Here is a 20,111-nt window from a genome sequence, read left to right as displayed (position 1 = left end):
TGGGGCACAAGTGCTGCCACTGAAGGGGTGGGTGTCTGTGTGGCCCAATTTTTGGAAAAAAATTGAGACTCCGCTTAGAGTAACCCTTGCTTGGAGTGTTTCTAAAAATGATCCAAGATGAACAGATCATGATTTAGCAAAGACTTTGCTACCTACCCCGGTGTCATCCTGGGGACGGTTAAGGATGGCATATTTTTCAATGTGCTTGATGTAAATCTACCTCTGAAGTGTACAACTGGGGCACAAGTGCTGCCACTGAAGGGGTGTCTGTGTGGCCCAATTTTTGGAAAAAAGGGAGACTCCGCTTGGAGTAACCCTTGCTGTGTTTTTAAAAAGGAGCCAAGATAAACAAGTCATGGTTCAGCAAAGACTTTGCTACCTAACCCGGTGTCATCCTGGGGACGGTTAAGGATGGCTTATCTTTGAATGTGCTTGATGCAAATCTACCTGTGAAGTGTACAACTGGGGCACAAGTGCTGCCACTGAAGGGGTGGGTGTCTGTGTGGCCCAATTTTTGGAAAAAAGGGAGACTCCGCTTGGAGTAACCCTTGCTTACAGTGTTTTTAAAAAGGAGCCAAGATGAACAAGTCATGGTTCAGCAAAGACTTTGCTACTGTGGCGCCCTGGACAAGCCAGGTCGTGACAGAACAACACCAACACACCCCACACCCCGGATAGGCACACCAAAGTCAAACAAAAACCCTTGTTGCCTTCCTCCAGGGGCTGATGTCCACACCGGGGGGTGGGCCAGGCGGTTGGCCCCGCCCACCGAGGAGTTCACAGTCCTGGAGGCGGGAAAAGGAGGCAGTTAGTGAGAGTCTAGTTTTGGAGTTGGAGCGAGAGGAAGTAAAGTGGTAGAGGAGCAGTCTGAAGTCGGTCCAGGTGTGTGGCCCGGACGGTACAGCAAGGTTGGCAGACGGTGGTGACCGTCTGCAGGAGAGGCTGATTGGAGCAGACCGTAAGGACCGTGGACGGGCGGTGGCCCGGCGGTACCGGACCGACGAGCAAAGAGAAGCCAGCACTATCCGGCAGAGCTTACGGACCCCGACAAGACTAGGAGTCGCCGTTGAATTTGTCAAATCCGTTAGCGAAGGGAACCTCCTGGGTTTCCCAGCAGTCAAGTCCCGGTAGAAGGCAACAGCTCAAACCGTGAAGGGAAACACAGTCACCGCCAAGGCTAAAGTTCCCAGGGCTAGAGCCTGCGGGCAAAAGGGGCTCCTTCAGCACCCATCCAAGCTGGGGAGCGGGTTACCGGTGGGAACCCATTGGAACCGTACACACTACACAGGTGCAGGGAAAGGCAGTCACCATCAACCTACCGGCAGCAGAAACCACCGCAGCCGTCAGTGGGCCCCGTCCATCCAGCCGTGTGTTTTACCAAGGACTGTGTCTTCGTGATTGGATTGAGTGAGTACTACCGTGCCGTGCGGCACAGTGCTGCCCCCGCGACCCTGCACCTCACCAGGCCCCGTAACCCGCCTGCCATCCCTAATCCTCACCGGGCCCCGGGACAACCAACCCCCTACCCACGGAGGGGAGAACCAACATCCAAGCTGCTCTCAGTCATCACTCCCGGGATCCCCGTCCAGAGCAACGGTGGTGTCACAACCTCACCACAACCGTGGGTGGCGTCACGGACAATATCAAATCCCCAAAAATCAATCCCCTTTTCACTCACGGGCGAGGAGCGCCGCTCGAGGCCCCGGGATCCGGCCCGCCGCTCGAGCCACCACCGAGCAGCAGTAGCAGCAGCAGCCGGACCCGAGCAGTGGGCGTCACGAACAGGATCTTACCGCTCTGCCGTCTGCTAGAGGTGCGCCTTGTGACCGCCGGAGGTGTCCGGCCGAAAATTTTGAGAAGCCGCCATCTTGGGCACGAAAAGTCCCCGCTCGAGCGTCTTCCCGAGCATTGGAGGCGCGAAAGCCGAAACCCCGCCCCGATAAAGGAGGAGCCGGAAAAAGACTAAGGGGAATGGAATGGCAGCTGGCCGCATGTGAACGCGGCTATAAAAGTGGGGACGCCAGGACCCTGCAGCCATCTTGTTGTTCCTGGAAGAGGCCGCCGCAACAATGTATCAGCCGTCCCGCAGCCCCGTAGCCCCCGTGCCCGGGACCGCGGCGTGGGTGGAGGTCCGGACCGCTCAGTTGCAACTACGGCTGCAGATCTGGATGCAGCTCCTCTTGGAGGAGTGGGAGGCCGACATGGCGGAGGTGGTGGAAGCCGTACGGAGACGCGAGGAGGAGGGAGTTTTGGACAGGTGGGTAAGTGACCCACGCCCCTGCACCCCTAGCGGGTCGGTCATCGCGGCCGAGGGGCCCGGTCTTGCCCTGCTACCTCCCCCGCTACCTGTGTTGACTGCAGCTGCCCCATCACTAGGCCCACTACCATCACCACCGGTAGCGGTACCCTGCCAATCTGCCCCGGCGGACCGGTCTGCAGTAGTAGCCCGTGACCGTACGAAACTGCTGCCGTGGAAGAAGCAGAAGCCCGAGCCCGTTGGCAAAGTCGTACCGGAGGTGCCGGTGACCATGCCTGACCCCGTACCGGCTCCGGCGGCCCGTCTCATGCAGGAAGAGATGGAGGCTCAGCGGGAGACGACCCCCATGCCCATCCCCCAAGCCTCGGCTGAGGCCGCGCCGGGTTGCCGCTGCCGAGCAGCCCCCCAGGCCGTGACACCGCGGGACCTTCCACCCAGAGTACTGGCGGTGGCCAGCGTGAAGGAGGTCTCGCGGGGCCCGACCCGTGAGCAGGGGCCCGCAGTAGCTCCTTCTGGGACAGGGGACAGACCCCGCTGGGCCAGGAGATCGCAGAAAGGGAGCGAAGGAAGGCAGAGCTGGTGGCCCGCACCATCCGTGAAAAAGAAAACCTCCGCCAAGCGACTTTCAGTGTCCGGTGCCCGTTCTACGAAGGGCAGGTGAGGAGGTTTGATGTCCGTCGGGGCTATGGGTATATCTACGAACCGGGCCTGGAGGCCGAGATCTTTATCGCCCGGCGGGACGTCCATGCCCATCTGCCGGAGGACCATCCGGGCCGCAACCTCATGCCGGGGGATCTGGTCCGCTATACCAGGCACTGCGGGGAGCGGGGTTGGTTCGCCCTGGATCCAAGGCTGAGAGGCAGTCAGGAGGCCCAAGCCTTGACCCAACCCCCTCCTCAGGCCAACACCGCAGATGAACAGTGAAGTCGGCAGTCCTCCGCCTAAAAGTTGTCCCCGTTGGGACCACCAGCAATGTTATTAAAGTTTAAAGTTTTTGAATGAAAAGCTAATTGAAGAAGAAGTTACCTGATTTGCAATTTTACAATTTGATTGAACCGGTCGTTGCCAGCAACTGGTCCCCGTTGGGACCCCTTGAAACCGATGCGTAGAAACTGCTACGGACAAGCCCGAGAACTAGCAGGGCAACCACAAACTTGTGGTTTGCAAATAAAAATGTTTGTTGGCTTTATACCGTGACTGCCTCCGGAGAGGCAGATTGGAGGAAGGGCCCGCAGTGGAGTAGGCTGGGGCCCAGCCACCACCGGAACCGGTGGCGATCCTCCGGGGGGTTCAGGGTTCCCCATGGACGTGGGTCCCCTGAAAGGGACAGAACCCGCTCGGGCAACTTGGTGCTGGACTGGGGTCAAGGGGTGCTGCCCATTTGCTTAGGGATTACTCACAGCAAGTTGGGCTGCAGTGTGTACATCGCCCAGGCCAAAAGCTAATGCTCTACCAGGATACAGCTAAACCCCCACTAATGTGGAAGCATCACAGGTGCAGGAGAAGCAGATCACACACACACCTCCATGGAATGGAGGGGAGGCGAATGCTAGATGATAAATACTGCACACTAGTGGCTTGCATAGAGCGCTGTTCACATGCAGATGGCACAGTCACAAACCCGCAGCCTATTAGGTGACGCCCTTCTATTAGATCAGGCGGGCTGCCAAGCCGTACCCCACTGTGTATCATGCACGGACAGACACTCTACAATGCAAGGCCCAACAGAAAGGGACCTGGCTGTATCCTGTACAAACAAAAAAATATGAGGTTTTTGTTGGTATTTATGGCCATAAAACGTAAGCCTACACCCTCGTCACGGGACCTCATGTCTGTAGGTCCCTACACTAAATATAAAAATAGCAACAAAAAGAGGACAATGTCCTCCAAAAATTAAGTATTACTCACAGCAAGTTGGGCTGCAGTGTGTACATCGCCCAGGCCAAAAGCTAATGCTCTACCAGGATACAGCTAAACCCCCACTAATGTGGAAGCGTCACAGGTGCAGGAGAAGCAGATCACACACACACCTCCATGGAATGGAGGGGAGGCGAATGCTAGATGATAAAAACTGCACACTAGTGGCTTGCATAGAGCGTTGTTCACATGCAGATGGCACAGTCACAAACCCGCAGCCTATTAGGTGACGCCCTTCTATTAGATCAGGCGGGCTGCCAAGCCGTACCCCACTGTGTATCATGCACGGACAGACACTCCCAGGATGTTGTGAGTGTGTGAGTGTGTGGATGTGATGTGTGAGGTGTGTGTGAGAGTGAGTGTGATCTGATGTGTGTGTGTGTACTCACCTGGGAGTCGGAGCGCCGTGTCAGTTGGGCCAGAGCGAGCGTGCATTGCGTGAGGGGGGCGGGGCCTGCAGAGAGCCGGGGCGAGAGGCCAATCCGTGTGGGGGGGGGGGCCATGGCGAGCCCAGCGGCCAATCAGCTTTGTGTCACCGTAAGGACACAATTTTGGAGCATGACAGACAGACAGACAGAATAAGGCAATTATATATATAGATATATATATATATATATTAGTTGCACCATATGATTTTGAACAAACTTTATAATACACACTTCTAATTGGTATTATATCATATGCAGTGGTATATATTAATCGTATAATTATATCCTATGGAGTGGGGATTCGATCCCATTAGTATGGTGATACTGTGGGTCTGAGAATGCGGTCTTACCGCTAGTCTAAGGCGGGGTTTGCACACTACGACATCGCAGGCCGATGCTGCGATGCCGAGTGCGATAGCCCCCGCCCCCGTCGCAGCAGCGATATGTGGTGATAGCTGGCGTAGCGAAAGTTATCGCTACGCCAGCTTCACACACACACTCACCTGCCGTGCGACGTCCCCGTGGCCGGCGACCCGCCTTCTTGTTAAGGGGTGGGTCGTGCGGCGTCATTGTGACGTCACACGGCAGGCGGCCAATCGGAGCGGAGGGGCGGAGATGAGCAGGATGTAAACATCCTGCCCACCTCCTTCCTTCCGCATATCCTACGGAAGCCGCAGTGAGGCCGGTAGGAGACGTTCCTCGCTCCTGCGACTTCACACACAGCGATGTGTGCTGCCGCAGGAGCGAGGAACAACATCGGACCATTGCGTCAGCGTAATTATGAATTACGCCGACGCTGTACCGATGATACGATTACGACGCTTTTGCGCTCGTTAATCGTATCATCTAGGCTTTACACACTGCGATGTCGCATGCGATGCCGGAAGTGCGTCATTTTCAATTTGACCCCACCGACATCGCACCTGCGATGTCGCAGTGTGCAAAGTGCCCCTAAGTATCAGGTCAATCATCCACAGCTTCACCTTTAATCCTGGCTCTTCCATGTGTGCCGGTACCCGGGTGTTGTGCTGCTGTCCGCAGCCTGGCTGTCATCCGAGTCTATTCCGATCAGGTGGTTGCGGGTGTTTACACCCCCCCGGCCGCATGGTTGGTGATGCGGCTGGTATCCAGGGGCGGAGCTACACGCAGCACAATTACATGGGTCATAGAGGCTTGCCTGGTAATTGGCTATGGGATTATATATATACCTCACATCCTGGCCCTTCTAACCACGCCCCCCTGACGAAGGCAACCTCGAGTTGCGGAAACGGCCGTCGGGTGGGTCACGGTCCCCCCTCCTTCCTATTTGGCACCCAGCGTCCCTTCGTGTGGCTCCACAGTGAGTATATATACTGTTTGTTTTGATTATGGTGGGAATCTTCCCAGTTATGTTATATGTACACGCAGGGCTATGGCACGGGGTGCTCCAGTGACATCTAGTGGACGCTCCTGATATTTCCATAGTAAAGGTGCCTTATCATTTAGCATGTCTAGCAGCTATATATATGTGGGTTCTGTGACCTTGTTTGGGGCTTTTAAGTCCTGTATCATTCCTGTTTCACCCTTTACATGTGCACTTTTCTAAAATAAACTCTTTAAATAAAAATTATCTGGGCGTTTGGTCGTCTGTCTTCCTTTTCTTTTCTCCCGTTATGGGAAGATTGAAGAATGCTTATTGTTGTGAATGTTAGTTATGTCTTGGCTGCTGGGAGGCTCCCTCTGGTGGCCAGGAAGGGTTTGGACAGAGACCAGGTGTGTTGTGCAGTGGGTGTTTCCTTTCCTAACTCTCTGTTATTTAAGTCCTGGTCTGATTGCAGGCTGTTGCCGGATGTCAGTTGTTCTTTGTATCTCTAGCCTGCTTAATCCTGCTCTACACCACATCCACTCCAGATAAGTTCTTGCTCTTTATTTATTGTCTGGTTCTTTGCTTATCTGGGTTTGTCAAGGCTTGCATCAGGACCTTTCCGTGTCGTCCACGTCTGCTCAGGCAGTTGATGTTCCGGCTTTCTTGTCTGATTTCCATGATGTATTTAATGACCAGGAATCTGATTCTCTGCCCCCACACCGGGACTGTGATTTGGGTGATCTGTGACAGATTCTCCAAGATGGTCCACTTGGTTCCCCTATCTAAGTTGCCGTCTTCATCAGAGTTGGTGCCTTTGTTTTTGCAACATGTTGTCCGTTTGCATGGTATTCCCGAAAACATTGTTCCTGACAGAGGGGTGCAGTTTGTATCCAGGTTTTGGAGGATTTGTTGCTCCAAATTGGGTGTTCAGCTGTCTTTCTCCTCGGCGTTTCATCCTCAGACCAACGGTCAGACTGAAAGGGCTAACCAGACCCTGGAGACCTATTTACGGTGTTTTGTTTCTGCGGATCAGGATGACTGGGTTTCGTTTTTGCCTTTGGCTGAATTTGCCCTTAACAATAGAGCTAGCTCTACCACGTTGGTGTCCCCCTTTTTCTGCAATTTTGGGTATCACCCTAGGTTCCTCTCAGGGCAGCTTGAGGCGTCTGACTGTCCGGGGGTGGATTCGGTGGTCAACAGAATGCAGCAGATTTGAGGGCAGGTAGGGGATAAATTGTTTCAGTCCCAAGAAACTGCCCAAAAGTTTGTTGGTCCCCGGTTTAAAGTAGGGGACATGGTGTGGTTGTCCTCTAAAAATATTCCTTTGAGAGTTCCATCTCCTAAATTTAAGCCCAGATTTATTGGACCTTATAAGATTTCGGAGATTATTAATCCTGTATCTTTCCGTTTGACTCTGCCTGCGTCATTTAAGATTCACAATGTCTTCCATAAGTCCTTGTTGAAGAAACATGTGGAGCCGGCAGTTCCTGCAGCAGCGCCTCCTGACCCTGTTTTGGTACAAGGGGATCTGGAGTATGAGGTTGAAAAAATTCTGGATTCCCGTCGCAGTAGGCGTCAGCTTCAGTACCTTGTGAAATGGAAGGGTTATGGGCAGGAGGATAACTCTTGGGTTGTGGCTTCTGACATTCATGCGGACAGGTTGGTTCGCGCCTTCCATCATGCTCATCCCGAGCGACCCGGTGGCGTGGTTGAGGGTTCGGTGACCCCTCCTCAAGGGGGGGGGGGGTACTGTTGTGAATGCTAGTTATGTCTTGGCTGCTGGGAGGCTCCCTCTGGTGGCCAGGAAGTTTTTGGACAGAGACCAGGTGTGTTGTGCAGTGGGTGTTTCCTTTCCTAACTCTCTGCTTATTTAAGTCCTGGTCTGATTACAGGCTGTTGCCGGATGTCAGTTGTTCTTTGTATCTCTAGCCTGCTTAATCCTGCTCTACACCACATCCACTCCAGATAAGTTCTTGCTCTTTATTTATTGTCTGGTTCTTTGCTTATCTGGGTTTGTCATTTGTTGTGGTTGGTTTCAGTTTATTTCCTTCCAGGGATTTTCCCCCTCAGTGGATCGTTGAGGAACTCCCTGCAGTTCTGTGTGGAGTATAGCTCCTTTGGGTCCATGTGTTTGTGGCTTGTTGAATTTGTTATAATTCTTGTTTTCTGTTCATTGGTATGACAAGGGCACCTGGTATAGGACGGAGTTCAGATCGAGCGATCTGAGGGCCTTTTTTGTACTATCAGGAAGTTGGTATTTTGCAGGGGTTTTCTCTGGCTACCATCAGTCCCTTTCCTGTCCTTTCCTATTTTAGTCAGCGGGGGCCTCACCTTTTGCTAATCCTGTCATCTACCTGTGTATTGTGTTTTTCCTATATCACCGCAGTCTTTGAGTGTGGGGGGCTTGCTATTCTTGTCTATTTTCTGAGGCAGAGAGTTATTCATCTTTCCTACCTTTAGGATAGTTAGTTCTCCGGCTGGGTTCGCGGTGCACAGGATGTTAGTTCACCCCTCGGCTACTTCTAGTTGTGTTGGTTAGTAAGGGGATGGCGGCCAGATTAGTTGCCAATGCTCTTGTCACCTTTTTGCCAATGATTTGTGGTGGTCTTCCATGGTTCCAGATCATAACAGCTTATGTTTGAAATGTGTTTACCGTTTTTCTATCTTTTTGCAGTTAAAATAAAACCGGTGATGGACGGGCAACCCGCGGACGGTCTGCATTTTACTAAGGGGGAATGTGGCGCCCTGGACAAGCCAGGTCGTCACAGAACAACACCAACACACCCCACACCCCGGATAGGCACACCAAAGTCAAACAAAAACCCTTGTTGCCTTCTTCCAGGGGCTGATGTCCACACCAGGGGGTGGGCCAGGTGGTTGGCCCCGCCCACCAAGGACTTCACAGTCCTGGAGGCGGGAAAAGGAGGCAGTTAGTGAGAGTCTAGTTTTGGAGTCGGAGCGAGAGGAAGTAAAGTGGTAGAGGAGCAGTCTGAAGTCGGTCCTGGTGTGTGGCCCGGATGGTACAGCAAGGTTGGCAGATGGTGGTGACCGTCTGCAGGAGAGGCTGATTGCAGCAGACCGTAAGGACCATGGACGGGTGGTGGCCCGGCGGTACCGGACCGGCGAGCAAAGAGAAGCCAGCACCATCCGGCAGGGCTTACGGACCCCGACAAGGCTAGGAGTCGCCGTTGAATTTGTCAAATCCGTTAGCGAAGGGAACCTCCTGGGTTTCCCAGCAGTCAAGTCCCGATAGAAGGCATCAGCTCAAACCGTGAAGGGAAACACAGTCACCGCCAAGGCTAAAGTTCCCAGGGCCAGAGCCTGCGGGCAAAAGGGGCTCCTTCAGCACCCATCCAAGCTGGGGAGCGGGTTAACGGTGGGAACCCATTGGAACCGTACACACTACACAGGTGCAGAGAAAGGCAGTCACCATCAACCTACCGGGAGCAGAAACCACCGCAGCCGTCAGTGGGCCCCATCCATCCAGCCGTGTGTTTTACCAAGGACTGTGTCTTCGTGATTGGCTGAGTGAGTACTACCGTGCCGTGTGGCACAGCGCTGCCCCCGCGACCCTGCACCTCACCAGGCCCTGTAACCCGCCTGCCATCCTTAACCCTCACCGGGCCCCGGGACAACCAACCCCCTACCCATGGAGGGGAGAACCAACATCCAAGCTGCTCCCAGTCATCGCTCCTGGGATCCCCGTCCAGAGCAGCGGTGGTGTCACAACCTCACCACAACCGTGGGTGGCGTCACAGACAATATCAAACCCCCAAAAATCAATCCCCTTTTCACTCACGGGCGAGGAGCGCCGCTCGAGGCCCCGGGATCCGGCCCGCCGCTCGAGCCACCACCGAGCAGCAGTAGCCGGACCCGAGCAGTGGGTGAGCGCTGTGCGCCTCCTCCGCCCACGACACTACCTACCCCGATGCAATCCTGGGGACGGTTAAGGATGGCATATTTTTGAATGTGCTTGATGCAAATCTACCTGTGAAGTGTAGAACGGGGCACAACTGCTTCCACTGAAGGGGTGGGTGTCTGTGTGGCCCAATTTTTGGAAAAAAAGGGAGACTCCGCTTGGAGTAACCCTTGCTTACAGTGTTTCTAAAAATGATCCAAGATGAACAGAGCTGGGATCAGCAAAGACTTTGCTACCTACCCCGGGGTCATCCTGGGAAGGGTTAAGGATGGCGTATTTTTGAATGTGCTTGATGCAAATCTACCTGTGAAGTGTACAACTGGGGCACAAGTGCTGCCACTGAAGGGGTGGGTGTCTGTGTGGCCCAATTTTTGGAAAAAAGGGAGACTCCGCTTGGAGTCACCTTGCAGTGTTTTAGATGATTTTAGAAGGGCATGCCATGCCTATATCTGTGTCTCGTCCTCTTTTTCCTCGTAACGCTGTTTTGTTTTCGCTTGAGAATTTGTTCTTGTCACTTTCCCATGTGTTTGTGTTGTGTTGTGAGTTGTTTGTTACCTTTTGGACACCTTTGAGGGTGTTTTCTAGGTGTTTTTATGTGTTTGTGATTGCCTCCCATTGTTTTGTATGCGGTTTGAGTGGTTCGCCGAACCAGTTCGCCGAACCAAACTCGAACGAGACCTCCGTTAGGCGAACCGAACTCGAGCCGAACCACGACCGGTTCGCTCATCTCTACTCAAGACTCCAAAATGTATATCCAAATTGTCTTTTGTGTGTATTGCCAGGGTTCTGGGAGTAAGAGGTCTATGCCTGTCATGGATGCATCTTTTTATTTTTAAAAATGTAAATGCCAGCCCACATCCTGTGTGTTACATGGAGCATACTTCCCTGGTGTGCAAACACACTATGGGGAAATGGGAGGTGGGGAATTGATGTTGCTGTCCTACTGTGTGCCTGCAATATTTTTAAATATCAAGACTCCAAGATGGGTCTCCAAATTGTGTCTTGTCTGTAATGCCAGGGTTCTAGGAGCAAGAAGCCTACGCTTGTCATTTTTAAAATTAAAGTGCCAGGCCACATCCTGTGTGTTTTGCATGGACCATACCTCCCTGCTGTGCAAACACACTATGTGGAAATGGGGGAGAGGCAATTGATGCTGCGGTCTTGCTCTCTGCTTGAAAAGTTTTTATATCTCAAGACTCCAAGATCGGTCTCCAAATTGTGAGTTGCATGGACTCTATGCTGTGCAAAAACACTATGTTGAAATGGGGGGGGGCAATTGATGCCACTGTTCTGCAGTTTGCTTAAAAGGTTTTTAAATCTCAAGACTCCAAGATGGGTCTCCCAAGTTGTATTTTGTCTGTACTGGCAGGGGTATGGGAGCACCAATCCTACACCTGTCTCTCATCCACCTCTATATTACTTATGTCAATAGTCTAGGAAGCTAATGTCTATGCCAAAACAGTGAGGCTGCACTTTACAATATATTTTTGCCGTTTTGGAAGCTTTTCGACTCCTCTAAAGGTGTTTTCTCTGCCTTAGGTTTGGTCTCCCATTGAATCCAATGAGGTTCGAAAACGTTTGTCGAACGGTTTAACGAACTGTTTGGCGAACGTAGCTTTTGTTCAGTAAGGCTCGGTGAAACAAACTTTGAAATCTTCGCTCATCTCTAATCCTAACAGCATTTTAGCTACATATCTATAGAATAATGGTCATAATGACTCCAAACATAGAGAAAGCACAAACTCAAAGTGATAGTTAATTTCATGTACTAAAATATATGCAACATTATGGAGTAACAAACTTGATCAATTATAAATAAATTATATTACAAGTTAGGACTGAAATTTCTGCTTTTTTGAGCAATGTTAAGTCATGGGATATTGGCTCCACTTCCAGTTCTACATCACAGTGTATAATATACTGAATTTAAAAGGACACACGCATTAACAGGTATTAATGAAGAAGATAGAAACACACAAAACAGCTGTCATGTAAAGGAGATATGTCACGAGATTTGAAAAAATATAAACACCATACAAAATGTAACAGGCTTGATGAAGCTGGTGTATTTATTTGACATTAAACTGTGCATTTTATAAGTTCACCTATTACTAATCTAATAAAATTCTCAATTTAATACAAATCAAAAAGGTCCGTGGAGCCTCTGTTAGGAGTCTCAACACAGAAACCAGGGGGCAATGTACCTAGGATTTCACTGTCTTGAGCACCCTCGCTGGCTGCCGGCAGTGTTTTCTCTGGCTGGTCTCCCCGAGATCAGTGATTGTTCTGTTTTGCTGGTCTAGTAGGCATTGCTCCCACCTGGCCAGAATCCTACTCCACACTCATGAGGGGCAATACCCCGAAACGGCTGTCTGTGGATGGATACCTGGCCTTGGTATTTCCCTTGTCATATCTTTAAACTTGTCAAAAAGTTGGATATTGACTAAAAGGGCCACTTAATATGGTGTTTATGGTGGTCTCCTAAAAAGAGTCACCCCTTGGCTGGGCCCTTCCCGGAGGGATATCTGGCTGGTTTCTGTGTTGAGACTCCTAACAGAGGCTTCACGGACCTTTTTGATTTGCATATTTCCCAGGGGGCAATGTACCTAGGATTTCACTGTCTTGAGCGCCCTCGCTGGCTGCCGGCAGTGTTTTCTCTGGCTGGTCTCCCCGAGATCAGTGATTGTTCTGTTCAATTTAATACAAGAAAGCTTTCAATGCATATTAAAATCAGGTCAATGCGGTATGTATATACAAAATAAGTACACCAATCCCATCAAGGGGCAAAAAATGAATTTAAGATTGTATACAATTTGTGTTGTAAAATATGGTGAAATACAAGTGTCTGTCAGTTTAGTCGAACATATTTTCTTTTAAAAGTACAGTAGGGACTTCTGTGATTTGTTTCTCATCGGAGGTAGAGAGCCCTTAGATATCAAGTCCTGCTTGTGTCCACACACATATATTGGTAAGCTGGGTAGTGAACCACACTGTGTGATATTGTAGAAAGCTTTTTCTCATCATTTACCCTTTCCAACCTCAAACCACTTTCCTACAGTGAGGTGACTTTGCATCCACCCTAAAGAGAAAAAAATAAATACAGATGACAAAGACAAGATAGAAATGACAGGATCACAATATTTGAACCAAATACAAAAAATAGTTCTTGTACAAATTTAAGTTGAAAATAATTCATAGAGATAGTTAGAGCTGTTCTTATGCTCAATATAAAATTAGATATATATGCAAATGATAAGTAGTATGGATAATAACATTGTTCTATCTTAACTGCTAAAGATATTATGGACTTTATATGACTGTTTATTGTTATATTTAAATATTACTATCTATATACTGAGCCATCTTTATATGGCAAATGTCAGTTGTACCATGTTTGAAATTGTTAATAAAACGAAGTTAAAAAAAAAAAAATAATTCATAGAGTTCCTAGTCAGAAGCCTATTTCACCCAAAAGACGGAAGAAATAAACATTGTTCGCCATGGAGAAGTAAAGAAGGGGCCTGAAGGACCTGTGCGAAGAACTGGAAACAGCTAAAGTAGTGGGTGGGACAGATAAGCTGCAAAGAATCTTTCCCTTCTACTAATCAAATAATACACATTTCATATTGGGGAGAATCTGAATATTCTGTATAATTCAAGGCAAATGCCATTTGCCTGTAATAATTTTGCTCATCTTTAGTACGCATCAGAGGCATAGCTAGGTGTTGATCTCAAGTGTGGGCAACCAGGTAACTATATTTATCCCTTTGTTACAGTTTGCTCCCCTCTATCCCACACAGCCTGCACCCCTCTATCCCACACAACCTGCTGTCACAGCCTGAGACCCTATATCTCACACAGCCTGCACCACACTGCCACAGCCTGTCCCCCTCTATCCCACACAATCTGCACCCTTCTGTTACAGTCTACAACCCTCTATCCAACACAACCTGAACCCCACTGTCTCAGCCTGCACCCCTCTATCCCACACACCCTGCACCCCCCCATATCACACATACCATGTACCCCTCTGTCACAGTCTGCACCCCTCTGTTACAGCGTGTGCCCCTCTATCCCACAGAACCTGCACCCCTCTGTCACAGCCTGCGCCCATCTATCCCACATACCCTGCACTCCTCTGTTACAGTTGGCACCCCTCTGTCACACCCTGCACCCCTCATGTTCTCCTTTTCTCTCATTACTTGTCAATGTGCCTTCATCTTCTACAGTTTCTCTTTTATCTCCTGGCTCCTCCCACACGGGTCACATGGGCATGACGTCATTAGAAGTCCTGCACCTCTGGCAGATTAGCGCTATTCTGCATCTGCAAGCTCATATACGATATTAACCTCCCCCCCTTAAAAAATCTGACTATTACTTGGCCCGGCACAGGGCAATGGGCTTTTTTAAAAAAAAAAAAAAAATGGTATCATAACATGGCCTTGGGGGGCAGTAGTTCCTTGTAGGTCCCTCTAGGTCATGGGCTACACTACTGGTACACATACATGTAATAGAAGTTATATGCAGGAGTGTTGACACTTGTCAATATAACCAAGCTTCATGCTGTTTAGATCAATTTGTCACTTATAGGGAATCTGTCAGCAGGTTTTTGCTACCTCATCTGAGAGCAGTACACCAAAAAACATGATAAAGGTTCCAGTACATGTAATCAATACCAACCAACAAAAATGTATTGAAAATTCATATTTTATTCACAGAAATATTTTAAGATTAAAAAATATTTTATAATACCATACAAAAATAGGTATTAGAACGGCGAGGGTATACAGGTGAAAAGATTCCCTGGGTTGATCCCTTTAAAGATGATTACATCAGAAACATGATATACAGAATGGAAAATAACAAAATGATCCTATGTAAGAATGAATGATATAACATCTAATTTAGTCATATAGATAAGAAAAAAATTCAATCTAATTCATTCCAAGTATAAATACTTAAATATATAAATAAATAATTGATATTCTGATTAGATACTATAATGACAGATGGAACCCCACATAGGCTGTATATGGTTAATAGAAAAATATTTTTTTATATCCATAAATAGGAATTAAATGCAATATACTATCCAATAAATGATGGAATCTACCTAATGAAATTTAATATGGATTCATATAATAATAAAGTGCGAATTGCAAAATTTATATCAATATGAATTGCCTATGTAGTGCCCAGGGATATGGGGTACTCGGTCCCGGGCAGTAACAAATGGGAATGTCACTCTGGTGGCCATTGCCCGGTTCCGTGCCCTGGGCCCCTTTTGCAATGGGGGGGTATTTACAGGGGAGTTAAGAGTTTTTGCCATGTGACGCCACCTGCGGGTTGCGGTTAATGATGGAGAACTGCCGCTGATGAATGTGGGTACTCCCAGGGCTGGAGGTAGTAGCAGCTGTGATGGTAGGCCCTCCGCAGGTAGGGCTGTGCCTGGGAGATGTAACGGGGGCAATAACGGAGACCACACCAGGTTGTCTTTAACAGTCTCTTTTCCCTGTGGACCCAGGAGTTGCTGGTTCAGGTCCCTTGGAGAACCAGTGCCAATGTAGTGACCCAGGTTGCGTTGTCCCCGGCACTCTCAGTTGATTGGGTCCCCGTAGCATGGAGCATTTGGGGGCCTCAACTGTCCCTTTGGGATACAGTCTCCTTATCCTTATGGTGGGCAGTGCGGACCCTATGGGGAGGTAAGTGTCCGAACCTGATCCTAGTTTACTGCTGATGTTCACGGATTATTTGGTTCGGTGAAGTCCGTGAAGGTGTCCTCACCGGGCAGGTATTTATCAAACCGTATGAAACTGACGCTTGACCTAGGGCCCTGTGCCCCATTCGTGCTCTGGTCCCAGTGGTATCTCCGGTACCCGTCCTGGCGACCTCTCTCCTTTGCCCCTGGGTCACCGTTACATGGACCCAGCTCAGGCAAGTCCACACACCTCTCCTGTGTGCTACTCGACTCACTACTCACTACCGACTATTCACTGACCCCTCCCACCAGGCTGGCTATACCCAGGGATTCATTCCCATGGTGACCATCCCCTTACATGGTTAACCCTCTATGCCCAGTGTGAAGTGGAGAACTAGGATTTTGGTCGTGTCTTGATGGAATCGGCACTGCTACTCCAGGTCCCACGGGGTAGGTCCTGCATCCCCAAGAGGATGCAGTCCCCTGAGGGTCTCAGGGGTGCTACAGCTATATAGAAATTACTGTAGAGACCATATGAAAATGAGGAGCATATTGCATGTAATATAACCCAGAATAGCTAAGAGGATATTAATAACAAGACATGCTAGAAAACTTTTTAATAAGAGTAATGGTACATATCAGGGACCCAGTGTCGGACTGGCTAGCAGAGAAACCGCTAGTAATACCAGTCCTGGCTGCGGTTACCTGCACTGAACTCTGGAGCTCTCACCTGAGCTCCGGAGTGCAGCCTGGAGTGAACTCAGAGTTTGCAGGACTGAACCGTGAGCGCTGACTGATTCCCCGGTGATTGTGGTTCAGTTCATGTCACAGCTGCGTACAGGCCGGGCTGAACTCCGAAGCTCTCACCTCAGCTCTGGAGTTCAGTTATGGCGCCATGATGCGTCTGACGTCATATCCCGTCCCATGACTGCGCCCAGAGTGAGCACAGTCATGGGGCAGGAAGTGACGCCAGTGTGTGAAAATTACAATCTGACAGCGCATCAATGTGAGACGCAAGCTTTGGATGGTCAATAATCATCTAAAGTTATGAGGCCGGAAGGAATATGCATTCCACAGTGGAACGCCAAACCCAGAACTGTAATTAAGTAGTGTTCCACAGAGAGGTATAAGTGAGACAAGAAGAGAAGAGTGTTCCGACCTGGAACGCAAAACGGAATTGGGGGTGAAGCACGTTGCACAATGGAATCACTAGTAACAATTATGAAAAGTGGGCAAACCAAGATGTATGTTGTATGAAAAACTCACATGTGGTAGAAGCCCATGAATAGCCCGCTTCTCACATACAATGATTGAGGGACAGGCATACAATTATGTCAGACGATAAAATCCCAAAATATAAAGCTGTCAAAAATGCATTGTGATCTTAATACAAAACTTAACATAGTGACTCTGTCAGCATAAACGATATTGATTAAACTAGGTTGTGAGAGAATGATAGCGTCAGTATGAAATGTGTTCCGGATTGTATTAGATGTAAGATATGACACAAAAGTAATAAAATGGCAAGAAATATGAAAATTATATAATAAATTACGTAATGGAAAAAAAAAATGTATTAGTGTGTGAGTATGAGTGTGATGATTGTAAATAGTGATGAGACATGTGTCACGGCCAGGTGTACGGGCAGGCCCAGGAGGTGGATCCACTGGACCGAACTCCTAGATGGTAGGAAAGAGTCCGGCAGCTGGAACACTAGAAACAGCAGAACAGTCCTTGCACACGGGAATAGCGGAGAAGTCCCTGGGACCACGGAGTTATGGGTGGTAGTCCGGGTGACGCAGCTCAGGTTCGGAAGCCGAGATGATGTCAGGCGGGGTCCGGAACCTTGGGAGCAAGATGACGGGTCACCGCAGGGATCCGAGATGGTGCGGACTGTCAGGATGGCAGAAGGACAGCGTTCGGGGTTCAGGATACGGCAGACTGGATGGCGAGGCAAGCACGGCTCTACAAAGAGAGATAGGTGAGTACATGCACTGAAACACCAGGAGACCTGACTCCTAGCTTAGGGAACACGAAGATCAGGCCCCGCCCCCTTGGACAATACACCCCTTTATACCCTGTACCTGATTAGCCTCATTACCTGTTAATGGACGCTGGCCCTTTAAGAAAGGGTCAGTGACCGCGCGCGCGCCCTAATGCGCATGCGCGCAGCCCGGGTGCCAGAAGCCAGGGAAGGAGGCTGAGAAGAGGACGCAGGGGAGCCGGCCAGGGCCTGGGAAGCCGTCGGGCGCCGCGATCGGGGACCAGGGGGCCTGGGAAGGACGGGGACCGGAGGCTGGAGAGCGGGGAGCGTGGCAGGTGAGCCGGGGAGCGGGGCTGAGGACCCGGGGAGCGGAGCAGAGGACCCGGGGAGGGAAGCCAAGGACCCGGGGAGCGTGACAGTACCCCCCCCCCCACGCCCCCCTCCCCGTAACCGGGACATGAAGGCACGGATCAGAGGAGTGCCCACGTTCTCCCTGGGCTCCCAGGACCTATCCTCAGGACCATACCCCTCCCAGTCCACCAGGAAGAACTGACGACCTCGAACGGTCTTCATGGCCACGATATCCCTTACCGCATAGATGTCGTCATCGGCAATAGGTGGAGGAGCCGGACAGGCAGCAGCGGAGAAGGGACCAAGGACGACCGGCTTGAGCAGGGAGACGTGGAAAGAGTTGGGAATCTTCATCGTGGCCGGGAGCTGTAGCTTGTAGGAGACCTCATTGATCTTGCTGAGGACCTTAAACGGCCCGATGTAGCGAGGACCCAGCTTGTAGGAAGGTATCTTCAATCGGATGTACTGGGAAGCAAGCCAGACCAGGTCACCAGGAGAGAAACACGGAGGGTCCAGACGCCTCTTGTCAGCGTGTTTCTTCATCCGCTGGGAAGCGCGTCCAAGGGACGCCTTGACAGAGTCCCAAATGGTAGCGAAGTCACGGGCTACAGTATCAGCCGCAGGGACATCCGAAGAAGGGGATATAGGCAATGGAACGGAGGGCTGAAGTCCGTAAACGACATGGAAGGGAGATTTGGAGGACGACTCACTGATATGGTGGTTATGTGAGAATTCAGCCCAAGGCAGAAGCGTGGACCAGTCGTCGTGATGGGCGTTGACATAGTGACGTAAGAAGGATGTCAAGATTTGATTGACCCTCTCCACTTGGCCATTAGACTGAGGATGGTAAGCAGAAGAAAAGTCCAGAGTCACTCCCAGATGCTTGCAGAGCGCCCTCCAGAAGCGGGAGGTGAACTGAGTTCCTCTGTCGGACACGATGTGGGATGGAAAGCCATGCAAGCGGAAGATGTGATGTATATAGGCTTCCGCGAGTTCCTGAGCAGAGGGCAGTCCGGCCATAGGGACGAAGTGAGCCATTTTGGAGAACCGGTCCACCACGACCCATATGACTGTGTGTCCGGAGGATAATGGCAAGTCCGTAATAAAATCCATCGCTATGTGTTGCCACGGAACTGAGGGTATAGGCAGAGGCAGAAGACGGCCATAGGGCAGGTGTTTGGGCGTCTTGTTCCTGGCACAAGAGGAGCAGGCAGAGACATAAGCAGCGACGTCCGTGCGAAGGGATGGCCACCAGTAATGGCGTACAATCGCACCCCATGTTCTCTTCTGGCCTGCATGACCGGCTGTTTTGGAGGCATGACCCCAGTGTAACACTTTTTGCCTGTCAGTCTCAGAGACATAGGTCTTCCCGGGCGGTATCTGGGCCAGAGTGACAGGAGCCACCGGAATAATCTTGCTAGGAGGGATGATAGGTTGGGTAGTCTCTTCCTCCTGCTCCATGGGCACGAAAGACCTAGACAAGGCATCAGCGCGTACATTCTTGTCCGCGGGTCTGAAATGGAGCTGGAAGTCAAACCTGGCAAAGAATAAGGACCACCTGGCTTGCCGTGGGTTCAGTCGCTGAGCGGACCGCAGGTATTCCAGGTTTTTGTGGTCCGTGTAGATAATCACGGGGTACACTGCTCCTTCCAGGAGGTAGCGCCACTCCTCCAGAGCCAGTTTGACCGCCAATAGTTCTCGGTCACCGATGGTGTAATTACGTTCCGGCGCTGAGAAGCTCTTGGAGAAGAAACCGCAAGTCACCATCTTGCCGGAGGAGGATTTCTGCATGAGCACTGCTCCAGCCCCCGAGGAGGAGGCATCCACTTCCAAGGTGAACTGGCGGTTTAACTCCGGACGGTGGAGTACAGGAGCGGAGGCAAATGCTCGCTTCAGGGAGCAAAACGCGGCGTCGGCCGCAGGTGACCAGTCCTTTGGATTAGCCTCCTTTTTGGTCAAAGCGGAGAGAGGAGCAGTCAGGGCAGAGAAGTGAGGGATAAACTGGCGGTAGTAGTTGGCGAATCCCAGGAACCGTTGGATTGCCTTCAGTCCAGAAGGAGGAGGCCAGTTGAGTATGGAGGAGACCTTCTTTGGATCCATCTGCAGTCCAGTGCCCGAGATGATGTATCCCAGGAAAGGGAGAGAAGACTGCTCAAAGACGCACTTCTCATATTTGGCGTAAAGACGATTCTCCCTCAGTCTTTGCAGAACC

At 50.5% G+C, this 20,111-nt stretch overlaps 1 protein-coding gene across 1 annotated transcript in view; it reads right to left on the bottom strand.

The window, feature by feature from the left end:
• Nucleotides 1–11,637: 11,637 nt before the first annotated feature.
• LOC142297012 (Fc receptor-like protein 5) overlaps nt 11,638–20,111 on the bottom strand; it is a 67,383-nt gene continuing 58,909 nt past the window's right edge. The window contains exon 9 of the mRNA XM_075341249.1: nt 11,638–12,945. Within this exon, the coding sequence (XP_075197364.1) occupies nt 12,919–12,945 (27 nt within the window). The 3' untranslated portion in view covers nt 11,638–12,918. The remainder of the gene's footprint in view (nt 12,946–20,111) is intronic.

This window comes from Anomaloglossus baeobatrachus, chromosome 1 (assembly GCF_048569485.1).
Source record: "Anomaloglossus baeobatrachus isolate aAnoBae1 chromosome 1, aAnoBae1.hap1, whole genome shotgun sequence".
Taxonomy (NCBI): Eukaryota; Metazoa; Chordata; class Amphibia; order Anura; family Aromobatidae; genus Anomaloglossus; species Anomaloglossus baeobatrachus.
This window is presented reverse-complemented; position numbering and strand designations above follow the sequence as displayed.